This window comes from Piliocolobus tephrosceles, chromosome 1, assembly GCF_002776525.5.
Source record: "Piliocolobus tephrosceles isolate RC106 chromosome 1, ASM277652v3, whole genome shotgun sequence".
Classification (NCBI taxonomy): domain Eukaryota; kingdom Metazoa; phylum Chordata; class Mammalia; order Primates; family Cercopithecidae; genus Piliocolobus; species Piliocolobus tephrosceles.
The window spans coordinates 34,981,890-35,007,805 of record NC_045434.1 but is presented as its reverse complement, the minus strand read 5'-3'; the positions used below and the strand labels follow the sequence as shown (position 1 = coordinate 35,007,805).

The 25,916-nt window shown below is 35.7% G+C and overlaps 1 protein-coding gene across 3 annotated transcripts in view; it reads right to left on the bottom strand.

The window, feature by feature from the left end:
* The window catches only part of RASAL2 (RAS protein activator like 2), a 373,660-nt gene that overhangs the window by 36,162 nt on the left and 311,582 nt on the right, over positions 1-25,916 (bottom strand). For all 3 annotated transcript variants that reach the window (XM_023231271.1, XM_023231270.1, XM_023231272.1), the window contains one exon: positions 18,363-18,472. In XM_023231271.1, coding sequence (XP_023087039.1) covers positions 18,363-18,472 — 110 coding nt within the window. The remainder of the gene's footprint in view (positions 1-18,362; positions 18,473-25,916) is intronic.

Sequence of the window (25,916 nt, the reverse complement as noted above, 5' to 3'; positions counted from 1 at the left end):
AAGAGAGATCTTTGTCAGCACCGTTCAGTCATCCTGGCTGATTGTTTCCTAGTTGTTTATAAGAAGAATGCTAGGAATCATGACTCTTGTCATTACAAGAGCCAGTACTTCACTGCCTTCCTCTTGAAAGAATTAAAGGAGTTAAACATATGAAGTACAATATTCTTGAATGCCAAACTGGATGGCCATGCAGTTTGACTCAATAATTATAGTATCTGTTGCAGGAAATACCCAGAGTTACATACATATATTTCAAGCAGAAGTACTTAGTAATAAGGATAAAAGGAAATGCCTTGCGTAAAGACAATTGTTTTTATAGAACACATTAAATAAGCAGCTTCATTAAATTCCTTGAAATAACCACATTAACACTAAAAGGAACTTAAATATTTAATGTCAGAATAGCTTTTGGTTAAATTACAAAGTAAAAAGATATAAGAAACTAGCACTAAGGCTGCTTTCTCCTTTCTACCTTTATTCTAACATTCTTTAATCAAATTTCATAAAATAAGACAAATCTTACGCTTACAAGGATTTTAGTTCTTCTTCTTTCCACACACACACACAAAATAAGCCACCATTTAAAGTTTAGGCTGCAAAACGTGTTCTGATATTTAGTAATTTTTAAAGTAAAAAAGTCAACATTTATATTTCTTGTTGATAGTACAAAGTATGCGCAAAAGGGACAAATGCTACCTAATGTTTTGTATCTTAAAATGACAATGTTTATTTTTCTGATATTGGTCAAGAACAAAAAATTAAAATATTTAAAAATAAAAGAACAAAAAAAATTACAATGTAAGCTCCATATTTATTTCCCTTTGTTCTATGTATAAGACAATGACATGTTATGTACTGCAACTATAGTACCTCAACTATAAATAATTAAATGCTAGAAAGATTATACTTTAATTATCATATAATCTTTCCCAATATGCTACATGGGAAGCCTGATTCAGGAAACTGGACACTGTAATCTTTCTTAAACAAAACAACAATTTTAGCCCATTTTTCTCAGGAAGAGTTGCTGGAAGGAAAAATCCTCTCATGCTCTGGGGTGAGCATCTCAACAGGAAAGATTAAGGCATGTTTAAAACAGGAGGAGGTATGACAAAGGCTTACTTTTATTTTTTAAATTCTCTAGGAAAAATTTCTAAAGCATAAATTAATTTTATTTCAAACAAAATAAATGTCTACCTACATGAAGCAATGGTAGAGCCACCTGGCAGTGCAACCCCAAATCATAGCGATGCCACATGTCCCGGTATAGCAGTCACTTTCTGAGCTATATGTCAGAAAACAACTCTCTGTTTAGAAGACGAGAACAAATAGAAGATGGCTTCTTTGTTGCCTTTGGTTACTGATAACATATTTGAATAAATGTTTTCCAGGTGTTATTTCAAGCCTTCCATAGAAGCAGAAGAGAAACACAAACAACAGATCAAGACTCCATCTATCCAATTTGTAGGATAGGTAATATTCCTTCAGGCTGCACCTAGCCCCTCAGGTAACAAACAAGGCACCTAGGCTGGGCCTGTTGCCATGGTGCTACACCTATAAGGAGATTAGAGCCGGAAGGCACCAAGGAGAAGCTATGTTGAATAACGCAAGGGGCATGCTCTGCAAACATGGCAAAGTTGACTACTTTAAGACAGAAAGGAAGGAATGGTGAGGCTTCTATCCATTTCTATGAACAAGTTCACAGTAAAAGGCAATAGAAAAGAGACGAGGCCAACTCTGGGAGTGGAAGATAATCTCTTATTAAAACCTCTACTAGGTGGCTCACGCCTGTAATCCCAGCACTTTGGGAGGCCGAGGTGGGCAGACCACTTGAGTTTAGGAATTCAAGATCAGCCTGGGCAACAAGGTGAGACTCCATCTCTACCAAAAATACAAAATAAATAAAAAATAAAAAGTAAAACCTCTACTAGGAACTAACTTGAGAAACTTTAGCTTGCTTCATATACTATTCCCACGCCTCTACCAGAAGCTATTTCCTATATCTCATCTTGCAAGTACAAAGCTTTCTCTCACATGTGTTCTGTTTCCTTTACAGTGCTTACTATGGTTTAATGTTTCTAGGTATTATTTTACTGAAACTTACCTGGGTTACATATTTTTTTTTTTTCTTTTAGAGAAAGATGGTGAAAACTATTTTTTTTTTCACTGCATTTCCAGTGCTGAACAAGTTTCATTTTGATACTCAGGTCTAACTTCAAATGTAGCCATAAGAGGATTTAAAACTAAGCCAGTTGGAACTGTAACTCCAAACTCCTCCTAGTTACCAAAATTTCAATTAATACATAGTTCAGAATCTCATATTTTTTAGCATTTTTATGTGTGTGTACTGAATTGAAAACCAAAGTCGCTAATATGTTCAACATTATTACTGAATAAATAAGCAAGCCCTCCCTGTATTGGGAAGAAAGTGTCTCTGAAAAGACAGTAGTAATTCCCAGAGAGGCATAATAAACAGGAAGATCAAACAGCCTGGGAATGGCTTGGGACAGGGGAGGCATTATTTGTACAAATATTTCAATATAATAGCATTAGTAACCCCAAGTTTCTTCTAATTCATGTTTACCTCCTCCTGAATTGATTTTTCTTAGATCTACTAGCTACAGAGTTTTAGTAGTCCTGTGTGGCACCAGAGTTTACTCCTCTAATGGAAAGCAGAATGTGGATTTATTGGGAGAATAATGAGTTTAAAATAACAATTCCTAATCCAATCTGACAATGGCCTTCATCAAAAAATCTAACCCATCCTTGAAAGTGGACTTTGTGAATCCCTTGACTATGGGTCAGGTTCTCTCCCTATTTTCCATACTGCCCCATCATCCCAAACACCATGTAAGAATAATTCATGTATTGATTTAAATAAAAAAGAAAAACTGCTTCCCAGAGGCAGTTTTACTTCTAATTAAGGAAAACCATATTCTTTATATTCTTATCTTAAGGTGAGCAGACAATCTTGATTTGTGTGTAAACTTCAAGACCTCTAGCAATGTGATAGGTAATGGTTAAAATCTAATTGCTTTGCTGATGAAAATCACCTGGTGCTTCTGACTTATTTAAGAAATAAACTACAAGGCAGGTGAGGCTTTCTATTACTCACTAAAGTGAATGAGTATTATATTGCTTGAATCCTCACCACTATACGAAATCAGTCTTAAAAGATAAAAGTGAAGGGCTGGGAGATGGGGAGCCAACATACACATAACAGCAGATACACTGGTGAAGAAAAAGGGAATAAAATAACACTGATTAGTGCAATTTTAAGTAAAACACAGCTGGATTTTCTCAGCTTAACCGGCCAATTTTTCAAAATGCCACATTTCCCCCACAGCTCCAATGAGGCTTGGTGGTGCTAGCTCAATCTGCCACATGTTTACAGATTTAGTTCCAAATTTAGGAATTGGGAAACTTTTAATTAAAAATGCTTATTGCCACATAAAATCCTGGACTCCAGTGCAGGTGAGTTTCTGCTTGGCTTGGCAGTTATGATTCCAGACTGCTTCAGTGAATTCCTGATGAGACAGCTCAGCCAGTAAGCTGGGTGCAGCAACATATTGTTGTATTTACCAGTTTGCATTTCTAAGGCACTCACCTTGTTTGAAAATGTCCTAGGTAGTAATTAACAAAATTGGGTATCCTAATACTCTACCAGCAAGTTTATATAGTGTCTAATCATTTTTTTTTTAAATTGAATTTGAGCTTTCACTTTGGGAAAAATGTAGCTTTACTTGCTCCCTGGATTTTATTATTTTCCAATTAAGTATTTTTTGAAAATATTCAGCTGATGTTTGCCATTTGAAAGTGCAGATCCTTTCTTGTATTATAATTGTAAAGGTTTCCCTCCCTGGATTAAAAAAAAAAAAGAAGTTAAAACTCATTCACCAGAGCTCTACTTATGTGCAAAGACTTGTTCACCCTGAGGATCCTGACAGCACCGGCTGAACTGATTTACCTGCTGTAGTTAAAGCCAGTAGTCTCTACTGCTTATATTGCTCACTGATTTTTATGTTAGCTTAAAAATACACACCACACCATTCACACTAGAAAGCTATTTATGGAAACATAACAAAAAGGTCCTACTTCTCCCTGCTCTCAACCTCTAGGACAGGATGGTCTAATGGGACCAGCTGGTAATGATGAAGGATGTCAGCCTGAGTTGTCACTCAGAATGAGAAACTCAAGGTAAAGAAATATATTAGCATACACAAAAATATCCTTACCTACTTTGTACTTGGTACATATACATGTAGACATACAGTGAAGGTGGATACAGAAGGAAGACTAGATTATAAACATTAAGATATGTTCTAGGGAGTAGAAAATCCAACTTGCCTCCAAGATGATAGACACTAGGGAATAATTCCTTTACAGAAACTGTACCATGTTATAACATATCTTTTTGTCCTTAAATTGCAAATGTAATATAATCTACTAGTACCTATTAAACAAATTCAATATAAACACAACTATATTGAATTTTAAAAAACAGAAACTAAACCAAACCAAACCAAACTTGTAATCCAACTCAAGTAACATACCAGTAACAGTGGACAGACTATAGCTTTTATTTCCTTATTTCTGATTTCAGTTGCCAGACTTTTAGTCTCATAATTGCCATAAAAGTAATGGGTAGAAGAAGGATAAGAGAGGAAAAAAACTGGTGAAGTTCAATAACATTGACTTTTTTTTTTTTTTTTTTTGAGACATAGTCTCACTCTTGTCGCCCAGGCTAGAGTGGTGCAATCTCAGCTCACTGCAACTTCCGCCTCCTGGGTTCAAGTGATCTTCGTACCTCAACTTCGCAAGTAGTTGGGATTACAGACGTGCACCACCTCTCCCAGCTAACTTTTGTATTTTTAGCAGAGACGGGGTTTTACCATGTTGGCCAGGCTGGTCTCAAACTCCTGACCTCAGGTGATCCGCCTGCCTCAGTCTTCCAAAGTGCTGGGATTACAGGTGTGAGCCAACATGCTTGGCAACGTTGACTTTTTAATAATTCCTAAACTCGTAACTGACTTGCTTTCCCATTAGTTTCTCATTTGGTTGAATACATGAATATATGTAAGAATCCATCAATCTAACCAATAATTAAGTGGTGTGCATTATGGGTCAGGCACTATACTAGAGGTAGATGCAAGGAATACAAAGGTGAAGACTTAAAGCGTGGTCTGTGTACTCACACACAATTTATAATCTAGTGAGTTAACAATCCATTATAATACAATGTGACAAAACTTATGAAAAAGGATGCCAAAAAAGGCTCTATGAGCACTAAGTAGAGGATTTTAAGGTGGGGGTGGTTCAGAGAAGACTTCTTGGAGAAAACAGTAACATAAAGTTGTAAACATCTTCATGGGGATGGGATGAATTTCATTATATGCAGGTGTGGAGATCTAGAGACAACATATAGCATGTGAAAAGGCCTGTATGAGAGTATGCAAGGCTGTGGTGTTCAGACAGTGAAAGAAATTCAGCAGCGTGGTTCTACTATAGTATGGATGTTAGAAGGAGAAGAGGCTGGGGTGTTGAAGTGGGTGAGGCCTGGTGAATAATGAGGTTTGAGAGAGATCATAGACTTGTAGTCATGTGTGGGTATTTAAATTTGATCACAATACCAGTAGATGTACATCGGAAGGCTTTAGGTGGTAGAGGGGGAATTACATGGTTAAGATGTGTGTCTCAGTAAAACTACCTTGGCTAAGGAGTGGAGAAAGAAAGGAGTACACAGAGAGTGGAGAGAAAAGAAATGAAAGACCTGGAAACCAGTTCATTGATTATGGTAGTAATCTGAGTAAAGATAATGAATTAGACTAACAGATATGGGGACGAAGTAGATGGCACAGAGAGAGATTTAAGAGGTAAATAGGCTTTGATGACTGGAATGCTGGAGGAACTGGGGAGAGGGTAGAGTCCAGGACAACTGCTCATTTCCAGCTTGAAACACTGGGTGAAAGACGGTGATGTCCTTCACAGGGATAGGAAAAAGGAGGCAATGCTGGTTGAGATGACAGTACAAATAAAATCAAGTTTTATACAAGTTGAGTTTGAGGTTCCTGTGGGGGTAGATGTGAACGTGAAACAGAACATACATATTGAGAAGATAACCTAAAAACATAACCTGAGGCATGTTAACATTTAAAGCTACAAAACTGACAAAAGACACTGAAGAATTTGAGAGAGAAGAAAAACCACAGGACTCAAGTATCACAGAAGGCCAGGAAAGAGGGGTCTCAAGAAAGGTGGCCACTGAATTTGAGAATTGAATTTAGAGGTAATTGGAGACGCTGGCAAGAGCAATTTCAGAAAAGAGGACAAAAATGAGATTTCAGTGGGTTGAGAAAATGAATGAAATATGAGGAAGTGAAGATTAACTCCACAAGTCTGATTGTGAAGAGGTGACAACAGTAAAATAGCTAAAGGGAGACATGGGTTTGAAACAGTTTTTAAAAAAAGTTAATCATCTTTTAATTTTTCTCCTTAAACAGTAAGTGATAAATATTCTTGGCAAAAAATTCCAGGAGTTCAGAAGGATAGAAGGTAAATAATAAAAAAAGGGTACCTCCCACAACCTCCTATAGAAAGGAGGCCATTAACAGTTTTTGTGAACCCAGAAATATTTTATACAAAGGTACCCATATATGTATATAATTATATAAAAGTATGTAATATATATTACATATATTTATATAACTATATTTGTATGTATTTAAAATAATATATGTATTTAAATACAAACATATATCTATATATACATATTCATTTACATAAGTGGGATGGTACAACACTGTTTTTAAGAGAATATTTTGGACTTCTATCCATATTGGAACATATAGATATACTTTGTCTCTTTGTAATGACCACATAGTATTCCTTTACATGAACTTGTAATAATTTACAGTCCTTGATGACCATCTAAGTTTCCTTTTTTTGTGATTAGCAACAAAATTCAGAATATCTTAGTACATATTATCTTCATGCACATGTGCATATATTCATACTTCGAATTCTCAGATGTGAAATTGCTAGATCCAAGGGAATATGCATTTAAATTTCTGATATGGCTCAATTACCCTCCATAAAGACAACATCAATTTAAGTGTCTATCAGCAGTGCATGTTTCTACATGCTATCTTCAACATGAGATGTGGCTGAACTTCAAAATCTCTTGCCTGTATAATTAGTAAAAAATGGTATTTGATTATGGCTTTAGTGTGCATTTCTTTAATTATGAGATTGAGGACATTTGTACATGTTGATTGGCAATCTCAGTTCCCTTTTCTGTGAATTATAAACTGCTATTCCATGTTCTTAAACCATTTTCCTAATTGTTAAAATTAACTGATATGTAAACACTCTTTGTATATTAAGTAAATTAGTTCTTTTTCTGTCATATTTATAATTATTTCCCCCCAGTTTATATTGACAAAGAGCTTTTAAATTCCAAGATCATAAGAAATAAGCTATATTTTCTTTTAGATTTTTAAAGTTTTCATTCAATCCATTTGGATTTTTTGGCAGAGGAGGAGAGATGAAAAGAGTACAGTAGGGAGTCAGCTTTATATTTTTCCAGATTGCAAAAATATGATCATAAATTGACTCAATTATTACTGTACAGTATTCTGCTGGTATAAGAGGGGTGTGTGTGTGTGTGTGTGTGCGTGTATGTGTGTGTAATTTTTTGCCTTTGTTTTTCCCTTCTTTCTTATTTTGTCAGCAAGTTATAGGATTCCTATCAACACACACAACAAACAGTATAATAGAAAAAACACTCAAACTGAAGCCAAAAGCCCGACATATTCACATCAGCTCAAACCACTTATTAGCTATGTGACATACAGTAAATAATTTATTCTTTCTGAACCTTAGTTACCTCATTTAAGATATGTGTAGATAATGTGGATAATGATTTCTCTTCTTACATCTCACACAACTGTGAGAATCAAATGCAGTAATCTATAATTTCACATCTATTTCATAAACTGCAGTATAATACAAATGTGAAGAAGTATGATTACAGACATAGACCTTTCTTGCAGTGATATGATATGCATTAGTTCATTTTATGTAAATTATTCATCTGGTTGAGATCAGGAAAGCTATTCTTGAATACACTCTTCACTGGAAGAATACAAAGATGGAGTAAATGTGTAGAAATATTTTTTTCTATTAAGATAAAGCATTCTAATGAATTTAAAATGCTATCATGATGCAATTAGAAACTTCAATTGGGTTTTACTTCATAAAAGTAAGGGATCCTTAATTGGCCCAAGGCTGTAAATCTGGAATAGGAAACTCTATAATCGATAGCTAGCCTGTATTGATTAATTAATGGCCTGGAGTCCAGTAATTTCTGAGAAGCTGTCATATCCACATAGACCATATTTTAAAATATTGTAATTCTTTATTATCTGGAAGTCAGTTTTGATTTTCCTCTTCTGTTTCGGGCTAACAAATGTGTATTGAGTTCCTCAATAGGACAGCCATTGTGCTAGGGGATGAGGATACAAAGATTGTATCCTGGAGGATCTTTCAATCTGCTGCAGTAAGCAGACATATGAAAAGGTAAATTCAATAGGAAGCAGTTAGTCCTAGAATAAAGGATGCAGAGTTGGCCACAGGTAGTTGGGGGTGGTGGTGTAGGCACTTAGTCTAGGATGATATGTGGGAAGAATACTAAAAAGAAGGGAGGGAGCATATAACTCCTGACTTGGGTACTGTTGCATGAGGATGAACTAGAATTATGCTTGACAAAGGACAGGGTATAGGAATAGGAAATGGCATTTGGGCTAGAGGAGACAGTAAGATCAAAAGCAGAGAAATAAGAAGCAGTATGGCAAGTATAATACTATAAAGAAGACTTTTGGCAGGAGTGACAGGACATAATACTGAGAGGGAAAGACTGAGCCATGCTGCATTTTGAAAGGTAGCTAAAGATTACAGATTTATAGAAGTATTACATACATAGGCAATGAGATATGAAAATTGAAGTTTCAATTGAGACACCTAGATAAAACAGATTCTGTATACTAAAGTCAAGTATCAGACAAACTGCAGCATTTACAAAGGAAATGTTTTAGAACCAGTTCCACTACCTTGATCCTCTCAGTTATGTCAAGACTACAAAAAGTGGTCAGAGAATGGAGAATGGGAAAGATTTTGTGAGAAACAATTTTTGAAAGAAGTTGTGAGGTGCATCCTCCTGCTACCTACAAGGGAGAAGGGTAAAAGATACATAGAGGGCAGGGTTTGATTCCATCTGGGAAATCCAGATGATGAGAAATGACCAACTAACTGTTGGTGGCAGAGCAAGAACATTCATGCTTTTGGATAAGCCTGTACTCCTAGAGATTGTCAGGGCAAAAGATTTGTGGAGGTTTCCTGTGGACCATAAGACTGTGTGATGAAGAAACTAAAGCATCAAGAACTCCTTGCTAGAAAGGATTCGCAAGTGAGTACTTTGAAGAGAAATGCATTTGTCAAAGTCAATAAAACCATAGGCGAGAGCTCCCCAGGGATAAATCTCTGAAAAAGTCCCCAAATTACTCCATGAGAGAAAAGTCAGCTTTAAATTTCTGTTAGGCTCAGAGCATTATGGAAGGCTAAGATAGTAGTAGTAGGATTTTCTTCTCCTCTTTCTCATCTTTTTTTTTTTTTGCTTCTCCTTCCCCAAAACCTGGAGGGTACCTAAAAACATGGTTAGTAGGCTAGAGGGGAAAAGCAGATGAGAGAAGAAAGTAGTCTACCATACTTCCTTCTCCAAAGGCAGGCAGACTGGCTGTAAGTGGTTTGGCTGGGGCAAGTTTGTAGTTTTGATTGGAATATTGTAATATTTTAAACCGGGCGGGGTGCCATGGCTCATGCCCACAATCCCAGCACTTTAGGAGGCTAAGGCAGGAGGACTGCTTGAGCCCAGTAGTTCAAGGTTACAGTGAGCTATGATGGCACCGCTGCACGCTAGCCTGAACAACAGAGCAATATCTTGTCTCTTAAAAAAAAAAAAAAAATATATATATATATTTAATATATGTGTAGAATATATATATATTGAGAACACCAATAAGTTCTGAATTAAGATCTTTTATTTAAAGCAATCACAGATGAACTCTAAATGGATCATAGACTTATATGTAAAAGCTACAATCATAAAACTTCTAAAAGAAAACATAAGTGAAAATCTCTTGGGACACAAAAAATTCCCCTGCAAACATTGCTTATCAGGATGTAAAATGGTACAGCCTCTCTGGAAAATAGTTTGGTAGTTTCTTATAAACCTAAACATGTACATACCATAGAACCCAGCAATTATACTCTTGGGCATTTACCCCACAGAAGGGAAAACATGTTCACAAAAACCTGTATCTAACTGTTCACAGCAGCTTTATTCATATGAATAACAGCAAAAACTGGAAACAACCCTAGTCCTTCAATGGGTGAATGGTTAAACAAACCCTAGTACATCCATACAATGAAATACTACTCAGCAACAGAAGAAACAAACTACTGATACATGTAACAATTTGGATGGACCTCAAGGGCATATGTTTAGTAAAAAAAAAAAAAAAAAAAGGCAATCTCAACCAATTATATACTATATGATTCTATTAAACACTATTCTTAAAATGATAGAATGATAGAGATGAGAAACCAATTAGTAGCTTTTTAAGGGATGTGATAGGTGTGGGGAGGTGGATATGATTATAAAGGGGTAGCAGAGGGAGTTCTTTCTTGGTAATGAAAGAGTTCTTTATCTTGATCACGGTAGTAGTTACACAAATCTATACATATGATTAAATTTGATAGAACTACACACACACACACACACACACACACACACACACAAATGAATGCATGTAAAATTGATGAAAACTGAATAAAGTCTGCAGTTTACTTAATATTACCATACCAATGTCCATTACCTGGTGTTGATATTATACTACAGTTATAAGACCTCACTATTAGGGAAAGCTGGGGGGAAGGGTCTACAGAACTCTATGTACTATTTTTGCAACTTTCTTTATATAATTTCAAAATAAAAAGTTAAACAATTCTAATTAATAAGGAGAAACTCAAGAAGCAAAGAATATCGTTCCATAATTCCACCTACCAATGAACACTATACTTACTTTCAGGTATCTTTTGACAATAGAAAAAGTAGACTACTTAAAACCATACTTTGTTAGCAGGCCTTAGAATTGAGAATATTACTGTGAAGGTTTTTATTTGAGGGAAGTTTGGAGTGGGTGAGAATATTCTACTCCATATGCTCATCTTTACCTTTGGTCTTTGGTAAATTTAAGTAGCACTTCCAAAGCAAGGCTGGCAAGAGGCATTTGGAATCTTGGAATGCCTGACAATATAGTACCACTGTTTTCAGTCATTTCCTAGTTTTAAGTGCATTTGAATGAAAGGCAGAAACATCACAGAGTCTTTTTGTGTCCCAACACCCTCCTACATGACATGGCTTTAATGTGAAAATGCTGCCAATATTGATTCTAGGAAATCACTTTACTGGCTTTTATCTGATTAGATGGCTTTGGAACAATGATGACTTTGTGACATCCTATTGATTTTGCCTTTAAAACGTTCCTCTTATCTTGTCTCTGCCTCTCCATTTCCACTGCTACTATTTGCCTTGGAGCCTTCAACATATCTTCTTACAGCTTTTTGTTAACTGGTCTCTCAAACTTAGTATCTGCAAACTAAGTTACCTGAAATTCCACTGCTGGATTAATCCATCCATAGCAAAACTCTGATTAGGCCATTTCCTTGATCAAAAATGTTTAAAAGGCTCCTTGTTGCTTATAGGCTAAAATCCAAACTCCTCAGTTTGACATTCAAGATCTGCTCTGGGTGTGGAATAATGGATTGAAAATAATTTCCACTCAGAATTTTCAAGACATTGCTCCACTAACGTCTGGTTTTCTCATTATTTCTACTGAGAATTCCAACGTCATCCCCCGACCCCCAACATTCCTTTGTATGTAACCTATTTTTTCTTTCTAGAAGATTTTAATATATATATTTTTAAACCTTAGTATTCAGATATTTCAAGATGATACATATTTATTTGCCTATTCTTGGCATTTCCATTTCTTATACATGGAATCATACAATATGTAGTACTTTGTGACTGACCGGCTTATTATTATTATTATTATTATTATTATATTATTATTGAGACATAATAATGTCACCCAGGCTGGAGTGCAGTGGCACGATCACGGCTGACTGCAGCCTTGACCTCCTGGGCTCAAGCAATCCTCCCACTTCAGTGTTTTCAAGGCTGAAAACATGCATACACATTGCAACATGTACCAGTACTCTTTTTATTGCTGATGAATATTCTATTGTATGGGTATATGATGTTTTTGTATATCTATTGATCAGTTGATGGACATTTGGGTTGTTATCACTTTTTGCCTATTATGAATAATCTTGTTATGAACATTCACACACAAGTTTTTATATGAATATATATTTTTATTTCTCTTGGATCTACATAGGAATGAATTTATCAGCTGGGATTTTAATAGGCAAAAAGGACCTACAGATACAAATGTAGCTATCTGTAGGTCCGTTTCTCCAGGGTGGTTCAATTTCTCCAAACTGCTATGTGACGGGGCTAAGTCTGGCTGCTGACTTTCTAGAGTTGGGTGGAAACTGAACCTTTCCAGAGTAGGTGGGTAAATCAACTTCCTATGCAGAGACTGATGGCTGTCTTACCAATGTCCATCCCTCTCTCTTTCCTTAAGAACAGATTCCTATGTTATTGGGCCCACCAATATATCCAGGTATAAAGCTTCCTAGGCTCCCTTAGAAAAAGGTGGCAATGAGACAGAAGTCAAAGTCAACTAGGTATGGTTTCAGAGAGATTGCTTTAAAGGGAGATAACTCAGCTGGAAGGCATGTGTCTTTTTATGGGCCCATCTTTTCTGGTATCTAAAACAAATATGTTATGGTTGGAGCTCTAGTAGCTATCTTATGTCTATAAGGAGATTCTTGAATATCCTAAAGATGGCAGACTTGAACAGGACTGTCCACTTTCAGACAGAAGTGAAAAAAATTTTTTTTACCTTGTTTCAGTCATTTCTGTTTTGGGTATCTGTTAATTGGCAACTAAACTGAATCCTAAGTATAGACTTCTTTTTAGAATTTCCTTTTGTAGGTAACTAATCTGTTTGTCCTCTAAGGGAAAATTATAGATTAAGTAATCTATCCCTCATATTTTTCCTAGTTTCATTAAAGATGGAGTTCATATTTATTTCTCATATTAAGTAATTTTTAAGACAAAAAAGCAGAGCTGTTTCCACCTATTAAGTTAAAAACTGGAATTTTACCTTTCCAAACTTATTTCCTACCTTGCCCCTTTACATGTTAATACCTTGAACTATTCAGTAATTCTCTTCAAGCTCCATAATTTCCTACTTTCTACTTTTGCTCATTATTTCTATTCCAAGGAAAGTTCTGCGTGTGTCTATTTCTACGTTCAAAGTACACCTGTAAGATCCAACTCACAGGCCACTGCCCTCTAAGGTCTCTCCTGATCCACTCAACAAGAAGTAATTTTATCTTCACCAATACCATTTCCTCCTTGACACTTACCTCTTTTACTGGACTCCTCGAGGTTGACGCCTGTATCTTTGGTTGTCTATGCTATATTCTCTGTAGCATACGGCATAGTAGCTTGTACATAACTGTCACATACTGAACGTGTTACTGTATACCAACACATTTGGATTTTAGAAACATTATTTGGTAAAACTACGGTATTTTCCACAGCTTGCTTTCTTTAGATAAAATTAACCGATTTAAAAATGTTTTTCTGCTATCTTAAAGTGGTAACTCAGACCTCCTGAGAATAATTTTGTCTTTTAAAAATATGAGGGCTGTGCATGGTGGCTCATACTTTTAATCCCAGACTCTGGGAGGCCAAGGCAGGCAAATCGCTTGAGCCCAGGAATTTGAGACCAGCTTAGGGAACATGACAAAATCCCATCTCTACAAAAAGTATAAAAATAAGCCAGGGATGGTAGTGTGTGGCTGTAGTCCCAGCTACTCAGGAGGCAGGAGGATTAAGTAAGCTTGAGAAGTCAAAGCTGCAGTGAGCCGTGATCGTGCCACTGCACTCCAGCCTGGGTGACAGAAAAATACACTGTCTCGAAAAATAAAAATAAAAATGTTATGAGTGAAGATAAGGTTTGTGGTTTATCTCAAAAACCTTGAAGATTTCTGGCTGGAGGCAGTGGCTTATGCCTGTAATCCCAGCTACTCAGGAGGCTGAGGCAGGAGAATTGCTTGAACTCAGGAGGTGGAGATTGCACCACTGCACTCCAGCCTGGGCAACAGAGTGAGACTCTATCCAAAAAATACAAAACAAAACAAAACAAAACCACACATACAACATTTTGAAAATTTCAAAATAGCATGTCCACTATTTCATTATCCTCTGGATTGCTCCAGATAGAATATTTCTCCCTCTCGAGGAAGGGAAAAATAAAGTGATTTGCACAGCATCATAAAGAAGAATGTAATAACAAACAGGTCCCTCACCTCTTGAGTTCAGTGTTCTGATCAAATTTGATCAGATAAGCCCCCCTTCCCACCCAAAAAGACTGACATATCAGAGAAAGGAAATTGAAAACTTCCATGTAACTTGAAGACATGATTTTAAAACACAAGAAACAGATGGGGAGAAAATTTTTAGCAACATGCATAGTAGTGGCTTACTATCCGTAGTAATAAAAAGTGCTATTCCAAATCATAAGAAATAGGATAAACAACTCAACAGAAAAATGGGCAAAGGAAACAGGTAAGTCACAGAAGAAGAAAACATATGACAGGATATTCAGTATACTAAGTATTATCAAAATATAAATTAAAACAAAGAAATTACCCCCATCCCATCTTTTAGAGAGGTAATATACAGTAAAGGTTACAAATACAGACTCTAAAGCCAATCTTCCCGGGTTTGAACCTCAGTTCTCTCATTATCCAAGCTCTATAACCTCAGGCAACTTATGAATTTCTTTGTGTATCAGTTTTCTCATTTTCAAAATAGGAGTAATGACAGTGACTATCTCATAGGGTGGTTGTGATGATTAAATGAGTTAGCTTATATAAAGTACTTAGAATACATCTGTCACATAATAAATACTACGTAAGTGTTTACTATTTCTATTCTTTCAACATATTGACAAAATGGAAAAGGTTGTCTGAAGGATAAAAGTAACCTTAATTTGTTGGTGGGAAAGGTCCTTTTTTGAAGGAAAATTTGACAACATACATACTCTATACCAAGCAGTGCTACTTCTGAAATCCAACCCAGCCACCAGAACAAAAAGGCACATGTTCAAAAATGTTCATGACATCTCTATTTTGTATCAAAAAAGGGAAACAATGTAAATATCCATCAATAGAGAAGTGAGGTACATTATTATAAAAACACTGTAGCATACAAATATTCAGTTGTTAAAAAGAATGATGTGGACTGACATTTACTGACATATGGAGAGTACAAAATATTTATACTAAAAAGGAAGTCACAAAGTAATACGCATAATATGATCCCATTTATATTAAAATATGAAAACATATACTTGGGTTCCCTTTATGTGTGGAGTTTTAAAGAGGTTTGAAAATATAAAAATTGTTAATAAGGTTATTTATGTGGGGAGACAGGAAAAGATAAAGAGGGTCTTTAGTTCTTTTTCTCTTTATTTACATACTGAAACTTTTCCCCCTCCAAAACAACAAAGACAAGTGAGTATTTTAATTTATAATTTAAAAACAGAAAAAAAAAAAAAAAGAGCTGCTTACTACCTCTAACTGGAGGTTCCATAGATTTGATAAAAGAATAGAAATGTTTTGCTACTTAGATTTACACACTGTATAACATTTTGAAAGAAGTGGCTGACTTCAGCAATTGATGCATCTGACCCAGGAAAATCAGAGGTCTTCAGAAAATACTTGGTCACACCTATAAGGGCACTAATTCAAAGAACTCAGCTGATCAATATCTTGTACCTTAGCTCTATTTATCTGACTGTTCATACGATCTGAAGGCAAGAGAGTCTTTTTTAAAACTGGAACACATTCAAATTACATTGAGTACATCCCTATACAAGAAAAAGTTTTTTGAAAAATTTCTGTATAGGAACTCTCTGCAATTCAAATGGAGTTGATAAATTAAAAGGGTTACTTAATATTGGAGATTTACTACCACTTTTTTATTGTGCTATACTTAAGAAAGAGAGACTTTGCTATTGATTAAAGCATAACAGCATAAAAGTCACAAATAATACATTTCAATCACTGGAAAGGCTAAAAATACAGTAACCATATAATAGAAATACAAGAGACTCTGGGAGAATATGATCTCTCGGTAATTCCATCAAACAATTCCCATGGGCAACCTAAAACAAAATGAAATAGGGGAGAGCCCTTCGTTTGAAATAAAGAAGGTAATATTTAGTGCAAGGTTAAAAAATAAGGTAAACTTATAAAAAAAACTTGTCTCCCAAGTTTCTATATGATGCTGCAGAGTTTAAGAAAATGGCTATTGAATTGGGACTGTTTTATTTGCTGCACAACAGTTTGTTCTTAAGAATCAATAATCTGAAAAAAATTGTTATTCTATTTTTTGAGACATTAATAAAATGCTTTGAATTCCTGGAATGATGAAAATTATAGAATAATAGGAAACTAAGAAAAATATTTCAAAAATCTTTTTTATGATTACCTCAAAACAAAGAGGTATAAAAGAGATAATAAATATACTGCAAATTGGGCTGACTTGCAAATTTCACAGAGCACCTTTAATGTAGTTCAAGAAGGGCTAATGAAGCAGTAGTACCCCATCAAGTCCCTTCATTTACAAAATAAAGACAGTAACCATCTGCTTGGCAAATCTATAATTTTATTTCTGTTTTCTAGGTAGATAAGTGAAAAACAGTCACTTACCGGAAAAATTAAAAAGTAAAACATAAATAACAGTATCAAATATGAGAGGCAGACCTGAGTTCAAATCCCAGCTCTACTACTTACTAGCTGTGTGACCCTGGGCAAGTTTCTCAAACGTTTTATGCCTCAGTTTCTCATCTATAAAATGAGGATAATAATAGTATCTAGGGTTGTTGTATTACACGAGAGACTACATTTAACATGTGTGGCACAGAGTAGGTACTTAATAAATATTGGTGGTAGCGATGATGTGCTGATGCTGATACCACAAGCACTACTTCCAAAATTCTGAACATTATCGAGACATGATGTGTCAAAAATGTGTCAGCACATATTCAATGATTTTTGAAGGATATTATCCTTAGGGAGCTATACATTTGAGGTTTACTCAAGCTAGTCGTCTTAATTATTGAAATCCATCCAGGCTTCCTTTTCAGCACACGTCTTCTAGATGTAATTGCAAACCAACAAGGCCAATCTCATATGCTATACATACAGAACATAGCAGTAAAAAGCATGGACTATGGAGCCAAACTGCCCAAGTTCAAATACAATTTTTGCTATTTACTAGCTATATGACCCTGGGCAAGATTATTTTCTCTCTCGGTACTACTTCAGATTCTTCATCTATAAAATGGTGATAATAATAGTATTTGTCATATAGGGTTATTATAAAGATGAAACAAGATAACATGTATGAAGCATTCTGTGACAGTGCTAAAATTGTTTAGCTATCATTATCATTATTCTTTATAGTCATTCTACCAAAAACAAAACAAAAGATACACCTCTGACCACTATAACTTGATTCTATAGAAACAGCTTAACTGACCCTGAAATTAGGTTTTTTTTTTTTTTTTTTTTTTTTTTTGTTGAGACGGAGTCTCGCTCTGTCGCCCAGGCTGGAGTGCAGTGGCCGGATCTCAGCTCACTGCAAGCTCCGCCTCCCGGGTTTACGCCATTCTCTTGCCTCAGCCTCCTGAGTAGCTGGGACTACAGGCGCCCGCCACCTCGCCCGGCTAGTGTTTTGTATTTTTTTAGTAGAGACGGGGTTTCACTGTGTTAGCCAGGATGGTCTCGATCTCCTGACCTCGTGATCCGCCCATCTCGGCCTCCCAAAGTGCTGGGATTACAGGCTTGAGCCACCGCGCCCGGCCAAAATTAGTTTTTATGTATTCACAAACTCTCCAATATTATAAGATTCTTAAACTGGTTGGGTATTTGAGTCAATATTTTGCATCTTGCCTTAATATGAACATGACATAAAAGTCAATTTTTTATTGTATTTTTCTATTTGTCATTGATTCAAATTCAGAACAGACCAAAATGCCTTAACAAAATTCACTCTCAAACTGCTTTTTTTTGTTTTAAGAAAGTTAACTTCCTACCTGTCATCTGTACTGCGAAGGGATGGAAGCCGAAAGCTTGTGTTTCTGTCAAGCTTTGACTGACTTTTGGTCCTCTTGATGGAGCCTTTCAGGCGCTTGCTGAAGAATCCCTAGAAGGAAAGGCAGAAGGTGATAGGAGAGAGAACCAAAAGGGAATGTCACTCTTCCACCCTATCTCTGCAAAAGGTATTTAGATTTTTACAGTAAAGACCAAAAATCGAACTTAGCTTTTAAGCTTTTTAATTCTGTAAATAAGAGTTGCTTGAAACCACCTGGCTATGTGATGAGAAAATTTTCTTCTGTGAGAATTGGGATAATTAAACTTTCCAATAGCACCTAATTTCTTATTTCTTAATGTTTATATTAGTTATGGAAGAAAAAAACTTCTAATTTTACTGGTAGATTTCCAAAAGCACAACAATATAACATAGACAAATATATTCCTTTCTAAATGAAGATGGTACCAGCAATTTCAATACAAACGACTTCTAGTGATTTCCTAAACTAAGGGAAAACAGGCAAAGAAAAAATGCCATGTGCAAAGGCCCCCAGGTGAGAAGGTACTTGGTGCACTGGAGAAATTAAAAGATACTGATAGAAGAGAAAAAGCTTTATTCTAAGATATGTAAAAAGGAGTTAACTAAGTTGTAAAATATAATGTATTGGTGGTCTCGGAAGTGTTAAAACTTGGTCTGTGTCACCTTGGATATGGCATTGTAAAATTAAGTAATGAATTTGGATAAACTATTTCAAAATGAAGTACAGATCATTTATGAAATTGTTAAAGCTTCCAGACTTTAACAAAGTGCTTTACAGTCTTTGGCCCCTGCCTGCCTCCTGCCAGTTTTATCAAACTATCTAGAGTTCCCTGAACATCTTCCTTGACTCTGCTCCTGGCAAATAATGAGCACTTAACAAAAGTTCGTTGAATAAAATAATAAATGCAAAAATGAATGATGGTCACTACTTTCAAGAAATTTACAATTCTATCATTGGCAGGTGAAAGGAATCTTACAGAAGCATATTAAAATTTCTCAGTCAGACATGGTGGCTCACGCCTATAGTTCCCGCATTTTGAAAAGGCTGAGGTGAGAGTATAGCCTGAGGCCAGGAATTCAAGACCAGCCTGGGCAACATGGCGAGACCCTATCTCTTTTGTCCACAAAAATAAAATAAAATAAAATTTAGCCAGCCATGGTAGCACATGCCTGTAGTCCCAGCTACTCAGGAGGATGAAGTGGGAGGATTGCTTGAGCTCAGGAGTTCAAGGCTGCAGTAAGTGATGACTGTACCACTGCACTCCAGCTGGGGCAATAGAATGAAACCCTAACTCAAAAACAAATAAATAAAATAAAATAAAATATCTCAAGTAAAGATTCTAATTCAAAGAAAAATATTTTGACACATGGAGAATGACTCTTTCTAATCATCTTGGGATGAATATCATTTTATATAAGCTGTGTACAATAAACATTTCTGTAATGAAGAAAAAGAAATACTAGGTCAATATTAGCACATCAAATCTTTTATATTCCTTTAGTAACTACCAAAGCCCACTATTTTGGGGTGAAGGCTATATTTATCAGGATAAGCTAGGTTATGCTTATCTAATTACCCCCCAATCTTAGTGGCATAAAATATGTTACATGTCCATGAGCAGGTCAACTGGCGGGTAGGGCGGGGCGGGGGAGTTCCTGTCTATGCTGTCCTCATTCAGGAACTTAGGCTAAGGGAGGCTCTCTATCTGGGCTTCTACAGTTTTTGCAGCAGGATAAAGGTAAAATAGCAAATTATGTACATGTACTAGCTCTTAAAGTTTCATGTCAATTTTGGTCTCATTTCACTGACAAAACAATCACATGACCATATCTAACTTTAATGGAGGAAGGGATATACAGTACTACCAGGTACTCAGAAAGGGAACTGAAAATACTTGGTGAACATCAGTATAGACTGCTACAGTGTTTCACCAAGCCAAGTATTTTTTAAACATGCAGGCATTGCTCCTTTGATTAGAGGAAAATGAAAACAAACGTACCCAATCAGAAGCAGAACTATTTAGATTACTGAAAGAAAATACTTATAATGCTATATCCTATTGTTTTGGCCACCCAAGGACAAAGTGTAAAAACTCCTAGTATATATCACACAGACCTAATACCCTAGGCTGTTTTTCACTCCAGCTTATTATAGGTATGTAGAGATTGACTGAAGGCAAAGGAAAGAGGCTCAATGTGAAGATGATGAGGATGAAGATCTTTATGATGATTCACTTCCACCTAATAGTAAATAGTATATTTTCTCTTATGATTTTCTCGACAACACTTTCTTTTCTCTAGTTTACTACTTTAAGAATGCAACATACAATACATGTATCATGCAAAATATGTGTTAATTGACTGTATATGTTATTGGCAAGGCTTCCAGTCAACAGTAGGCTAACAGTAGTTAAGTTTTGGGAGAGTCAAAAGTTACATGAAAATTTTCAACTGCACAGCGGGTGGTGTCTCTAACTCCCATGTTGTTCAAGGGTCAACTGTACAATTTTGGTGTCATTAGGGAGAGTCACTGTCATTAGCCACAGTCATTAGTACATAAAGGCAAAAAATTTTTAGTACATAAAAAATTTAGACACTGATTCTATGACTCAATCAGAATGAGTCACCACATCTGCTAATAGATGTAGTCAGCAAACCAGGCTTAAGTTTATAGAATTGTAATAGGATTGCTTAGTGTTTCAAAAACCTAGGTTGAGATCCAGGTCAAGGAGTCGACCAAAAATGATACATACATTTCTAACAAAAATGCAGTTAAGCATTTGACTGAGACAGTATTAGTAGACATTCACTTATCTAGTAATTTAATTCTACTTTTTTTGTGGCACTTTTTTTTTTTTTGAGACAGAGTTTCACTGTTGTTGCCTGGGCTGGAGTGCAATGGTGCAATCTCCGCTTGGCTCACTGCAACCTCTGCCTCCCAGGTTCAAGCTATTCTCCTGCCTCAGCCTCCCAAGTAGCTGGGATTACAGGCATGTGCCACCACACCTGGCTAATTTTGTATTTTTGATAGAGATGGGGTTTTTCCATGTTGGTCAGGCTGGTCTCGAACTCCCGACCTCAGGTGATCCACCTGCCTTGGCCCCCCAAAGTGCTGGGATTACAGGCGTGGAGAGATGGGGTTTTTCCATGTTGGTCAGGCTGGTCTCGAACTCCCGACCTCAGGTGATCCACCTGCCTTGGCCCCCCAAAGTGCTGGGATTACAGGCGTGAGCCACCACGTCCAGCCTTGTGGCACATATTATATCATACCTCATATGACATAATATGATACACTGTATTTAATAAAATTTATGCCTATTTGTTGTAGAGAACTGTATTAGGAGTTGTAAGGAAATCAAAGATAAACACAAACTCTGCCCTCAAGGAACTTGTCATTTAATACAGAATTTAGACACTAAATATAAATTTATACACAGGCTTATTAGTAGACTGGACATGGCTGAGGAAAGAATCTCTAAGCATGAGGATATATCAATAGAAACATCCAAAACTGAAAAGCAAGCAAACAAAAATACCCAGAAAAGAATATCCAAAGACTACAGGACAACTACAAAAGGCGTAACATGTGTAATGGGAATACCAAAAGGAGAAAAGAGAAAGAAATAGCAGAAAATCAGAAACAATAATGACTGAGAATTTCCCCAAATTGATATACCAAACCAAAGATCCAGGAAGCTCAGAGAATACCAAGCAGCATAGATGTCAAAAAACCCCCTAAAAGAAAAAAAAGAAAAAAACCCCTAAAAGAAAAAAAATCCCAACCCCCAAAACTACACTGAGGCATATAATTTTCAAACTGCAGATAAAGAAAAATTCCTAAAGAAGCCAGAAGGAAAAAACACCTTATGCACAGAGGAACAAAAATAAGCATTACATCTGGCTTCTCCTCAGAAACCATACAAACTAGAGAATGGAGTGAAATATTAAAGTGTTGAGAGGGAAAAAAAAGAACCCAGACTACCAACCTAGAATTCTATAACCTGCAAAACTATCCTTCAAAAGTGAAGGCAAAATAAAGCTTTCTCACATACATGAAAAAATTGAGGAAATTTGTTGCCAGTAGACCAGCCTTGCAAAAAATGTTTAAAGAAGTTCCTTAGAGAGAAAGAAAACAATATAGGTCAGAAATTGGACCTTCTTAAGAAAAGGAAGAGTATAGAAGCAATAAGTGAAAATAAAACAATCTTTTGCTTTTCTTCTTAATTGATTTAATATCAAAGTAATAACAACAATGTATTTAATTATGCATGCTTATGTATGTATGCTTATGTACATATCATATATATGCTTATGTATACTTATATATAAGGGAAATGAATATTAATGATACAAATGACAAGACGGAAGATTAAGATTATTTTATTATAAGGTACTTATACTATCTATGAAGTTGTATAGTGTTATGTGAAAATGGACTTGGGTTAGTTATAAACTTAAAAAACTGCAAATTCTAGGGAAACCACTAAATTTTTTAAAAAATAAGCATAACTGATATGCTAAGAAAGGAGAGAAAATGGAATCATATAAGTCATTCAATTACAATCGTGAAAGGTTATAAACAGTGGAAGACAAAAATAAGGACACAGAACAAAGGCAACAAATAGAAAACAGTTAACAAATATGGTTAGAAACCCAACTAAATCAATAATCACTTTGAACGTCAATAGTCTAAATACACCAATTAAAAGAGATTGTCAGTTTGGATCAGAAAACAAGACCCAACTATATATCATCTATGAGAAACTCACTTTAAATATAAAGGCACATAAAGATTAATAGTAAATGGATGGAAAAAATATACTATGCCAACACTAATCAAAAGAAAGCAGGCATAGCTATATTAATTTCAGACATAGCAGATATTAGAGCAAGAAAACTTAAGGATAAAGAAGGGCATTATATAATGATAAATGGGTCAATTCTCCAAGAAGACAGCCTTAATGTACATATGCCTAATAACAGAGTGTAAAGAGACATGAGGTAAAACTGGTAAGAGTTGCTAGGAGAAACAGATAAATCTATATAGTTGAAGACTGTAACACCTATCTATCAGAAATGGACAGATCTAGCAGGCAGAAAATCAGTGAGGACATAGTTGAACTCCAAAACACCATGTAATCAACTGAATATAATTGACATCTATAGACTACTTTATCCAACAACAGCAGAATAGACGTTCCTCAAGCTCATATGGAACATTCACCAAGACAGATCCAATTCTGGGCATAAAACACACATTAATAAATTTAAAGAAAAGAAATCATACAATGTCTTCTTTCAGACCATAATGGAATTAAACTAGAAATTACTAATAAAAGATGACTAGAAAACCCCAAAATATGTGGGAATTAAACAACATACTTCTAAACAACACATGAATCAAAAAAGAAACCTCAAGAGAAATTAAGAAACACTTTGAACTGAATGAAATAAAAATGAAAACACAACATCAAAATTTTGTGGTATGCAGTAAAAACAGTGCTTAGAGGAAAATTTATAGCATTGAATGCATATACTAGAAAAGAAAGATCTAAACCCAATACTAAGTTTCTACCTTAGAAAACTAGGGAAAAAAAAGAGCAAATTAAATCCAAAGCAAACACAAGAAAAGAAATAAAAATTAGCGCAGAACCATTGAAATTGAAAACAATAAATCAACAGATAAAATCAATAAAATCAAAAGTTGGCTCCTTATGAAGAACAATAAAATTTGTAAGTCTCTAGCCAGGCTAAGAAAAAAATAGAGAGGACCCAAATGACTAATATTAGAAATAAAAGAGGGGACATCACAACAGTTCTTGTGGACATTAAAATGGTACAAAGGGATTTGATAATCTAGGTGAAACAGATCAATTCCTTGAAAGACACGATCTGCCAAACTTACACAGGAAGAAATAGACAATATGAATAGGGCTGTATCTATTAAAGAAATTGAGTCAATAATTAATAACTTTACAAAACAGAAGCACTAGGCCCAGATTGGTTCCACTGGTGAATTCCATGAAATATTAAAAGAAGAAATGATACCAATTCTCTACAATGTCTTTGAGAAGATAGAAGCAGATAGTATTTCTTAACTTAGTTCTAGATTCACAGCAAAACTGAATAAAAGATATAAAGATTTCCAATGTTCCTTCGCTTCCCTCTATACATGCATAGCCACTCCTACCAACATCCCCTACTAAACTGGAATATTTGTCACAATTGACGAATCTACATTGACATCACCACCACCCATATTCCATAGTTTACTTTAGCGTTTGCTATTGGTGTTGTGCATTCTACAGGTTTGGACAAATGCATGGTGACATGTATCCACAATTATAGTATTATGCAGACCACATTTACTACTCAAAATCCTCTGTGCTCTGCCTCTTCATCCCGCAGCACCTCCCACACCGCAACCCCTGGCAAACAGTGATCTTTTTACTGATTCCATAGTTTTACCTTTTCTATAATGTCATATATTGATAGTCCCCCATTTAAGATGGTTTGAACAATTTTTTGATTTATGATGGGTTTATCAGGATGTTAAATACTTTCCAATTCAGGATATTTTTGACTTACAATGGGCTTATTTGGACATAACTCCATTGTAAGTCAAGGAGCATCTGTGGTTAGAATCATACTGCAGCCTTTTTAGATTGGCTTGTTTCACTTAGTAATACGTACTTAAGGTTCCTCTGGGTCTGTTCTGTTTTTTTTTTTTTTTTTTTTTTTTTTTTTCTGTAGTCTTTTTTCTTTGCTTTTCAGTCTTGTCAGTTTCTACTGAGATGTCCTCAAGCTCAGAAATTCTTTCCTCAATTGTGTCCTGTCTACTAATACGCGCATAAAAGGCATTCTTCATTTCTGCTACAGTGTTTTTGATTTCCAGCATTCCCTTTTGTTTCTTTTTTATAATTTCTATCTCTCTTCCTACATTGTCCATCTGTTCTTGCATGCTGCTTTATCCATTAGAGCTCTTAGTATATTAATCATAATTGTTTTAAATTTCTGATCTGATAATTTCAATATTATCTGAGGCTGGTTCTGATGCTTGCTCTGTCTCTTTAAACTGTGTTTTCTGCCTTTCAGTATGTTCAGTAATTTTTTTCTTGCTAGCTGGATATGCTGTACTAGGTGAGAGAAACTGTAGTAAACAGGCTTTTAGTAATGTAGTAGTAAGGTGGGGGAAAACATTCCGAAGTCCTGTTAGATCTCAGTCTTTTAATGAGTCTGTGTTTCTGGACTGTGAACTTCGTAAGTGCTTCTCAGTGCCCCTCACCTCACCCACCCCACTTAGGTAGAAGGAGATGGCTAGAGAGGGCTGGAACTGGGGATTTCCCTTCCTTCTTATCAGTTAGGCTCTGGTTAGTTTCTTCTGAGAGCAGACCTTGTTAAGAAAAACAGGGCCGGGCGCGGTGGCTCAAGCCTGTAATCCTAGCACTTTGGGAGGCCGAGACGGGCGGATCACGAGGTCAGGAGATCAAGACCATCCTGGCTAACACGGTGAAAC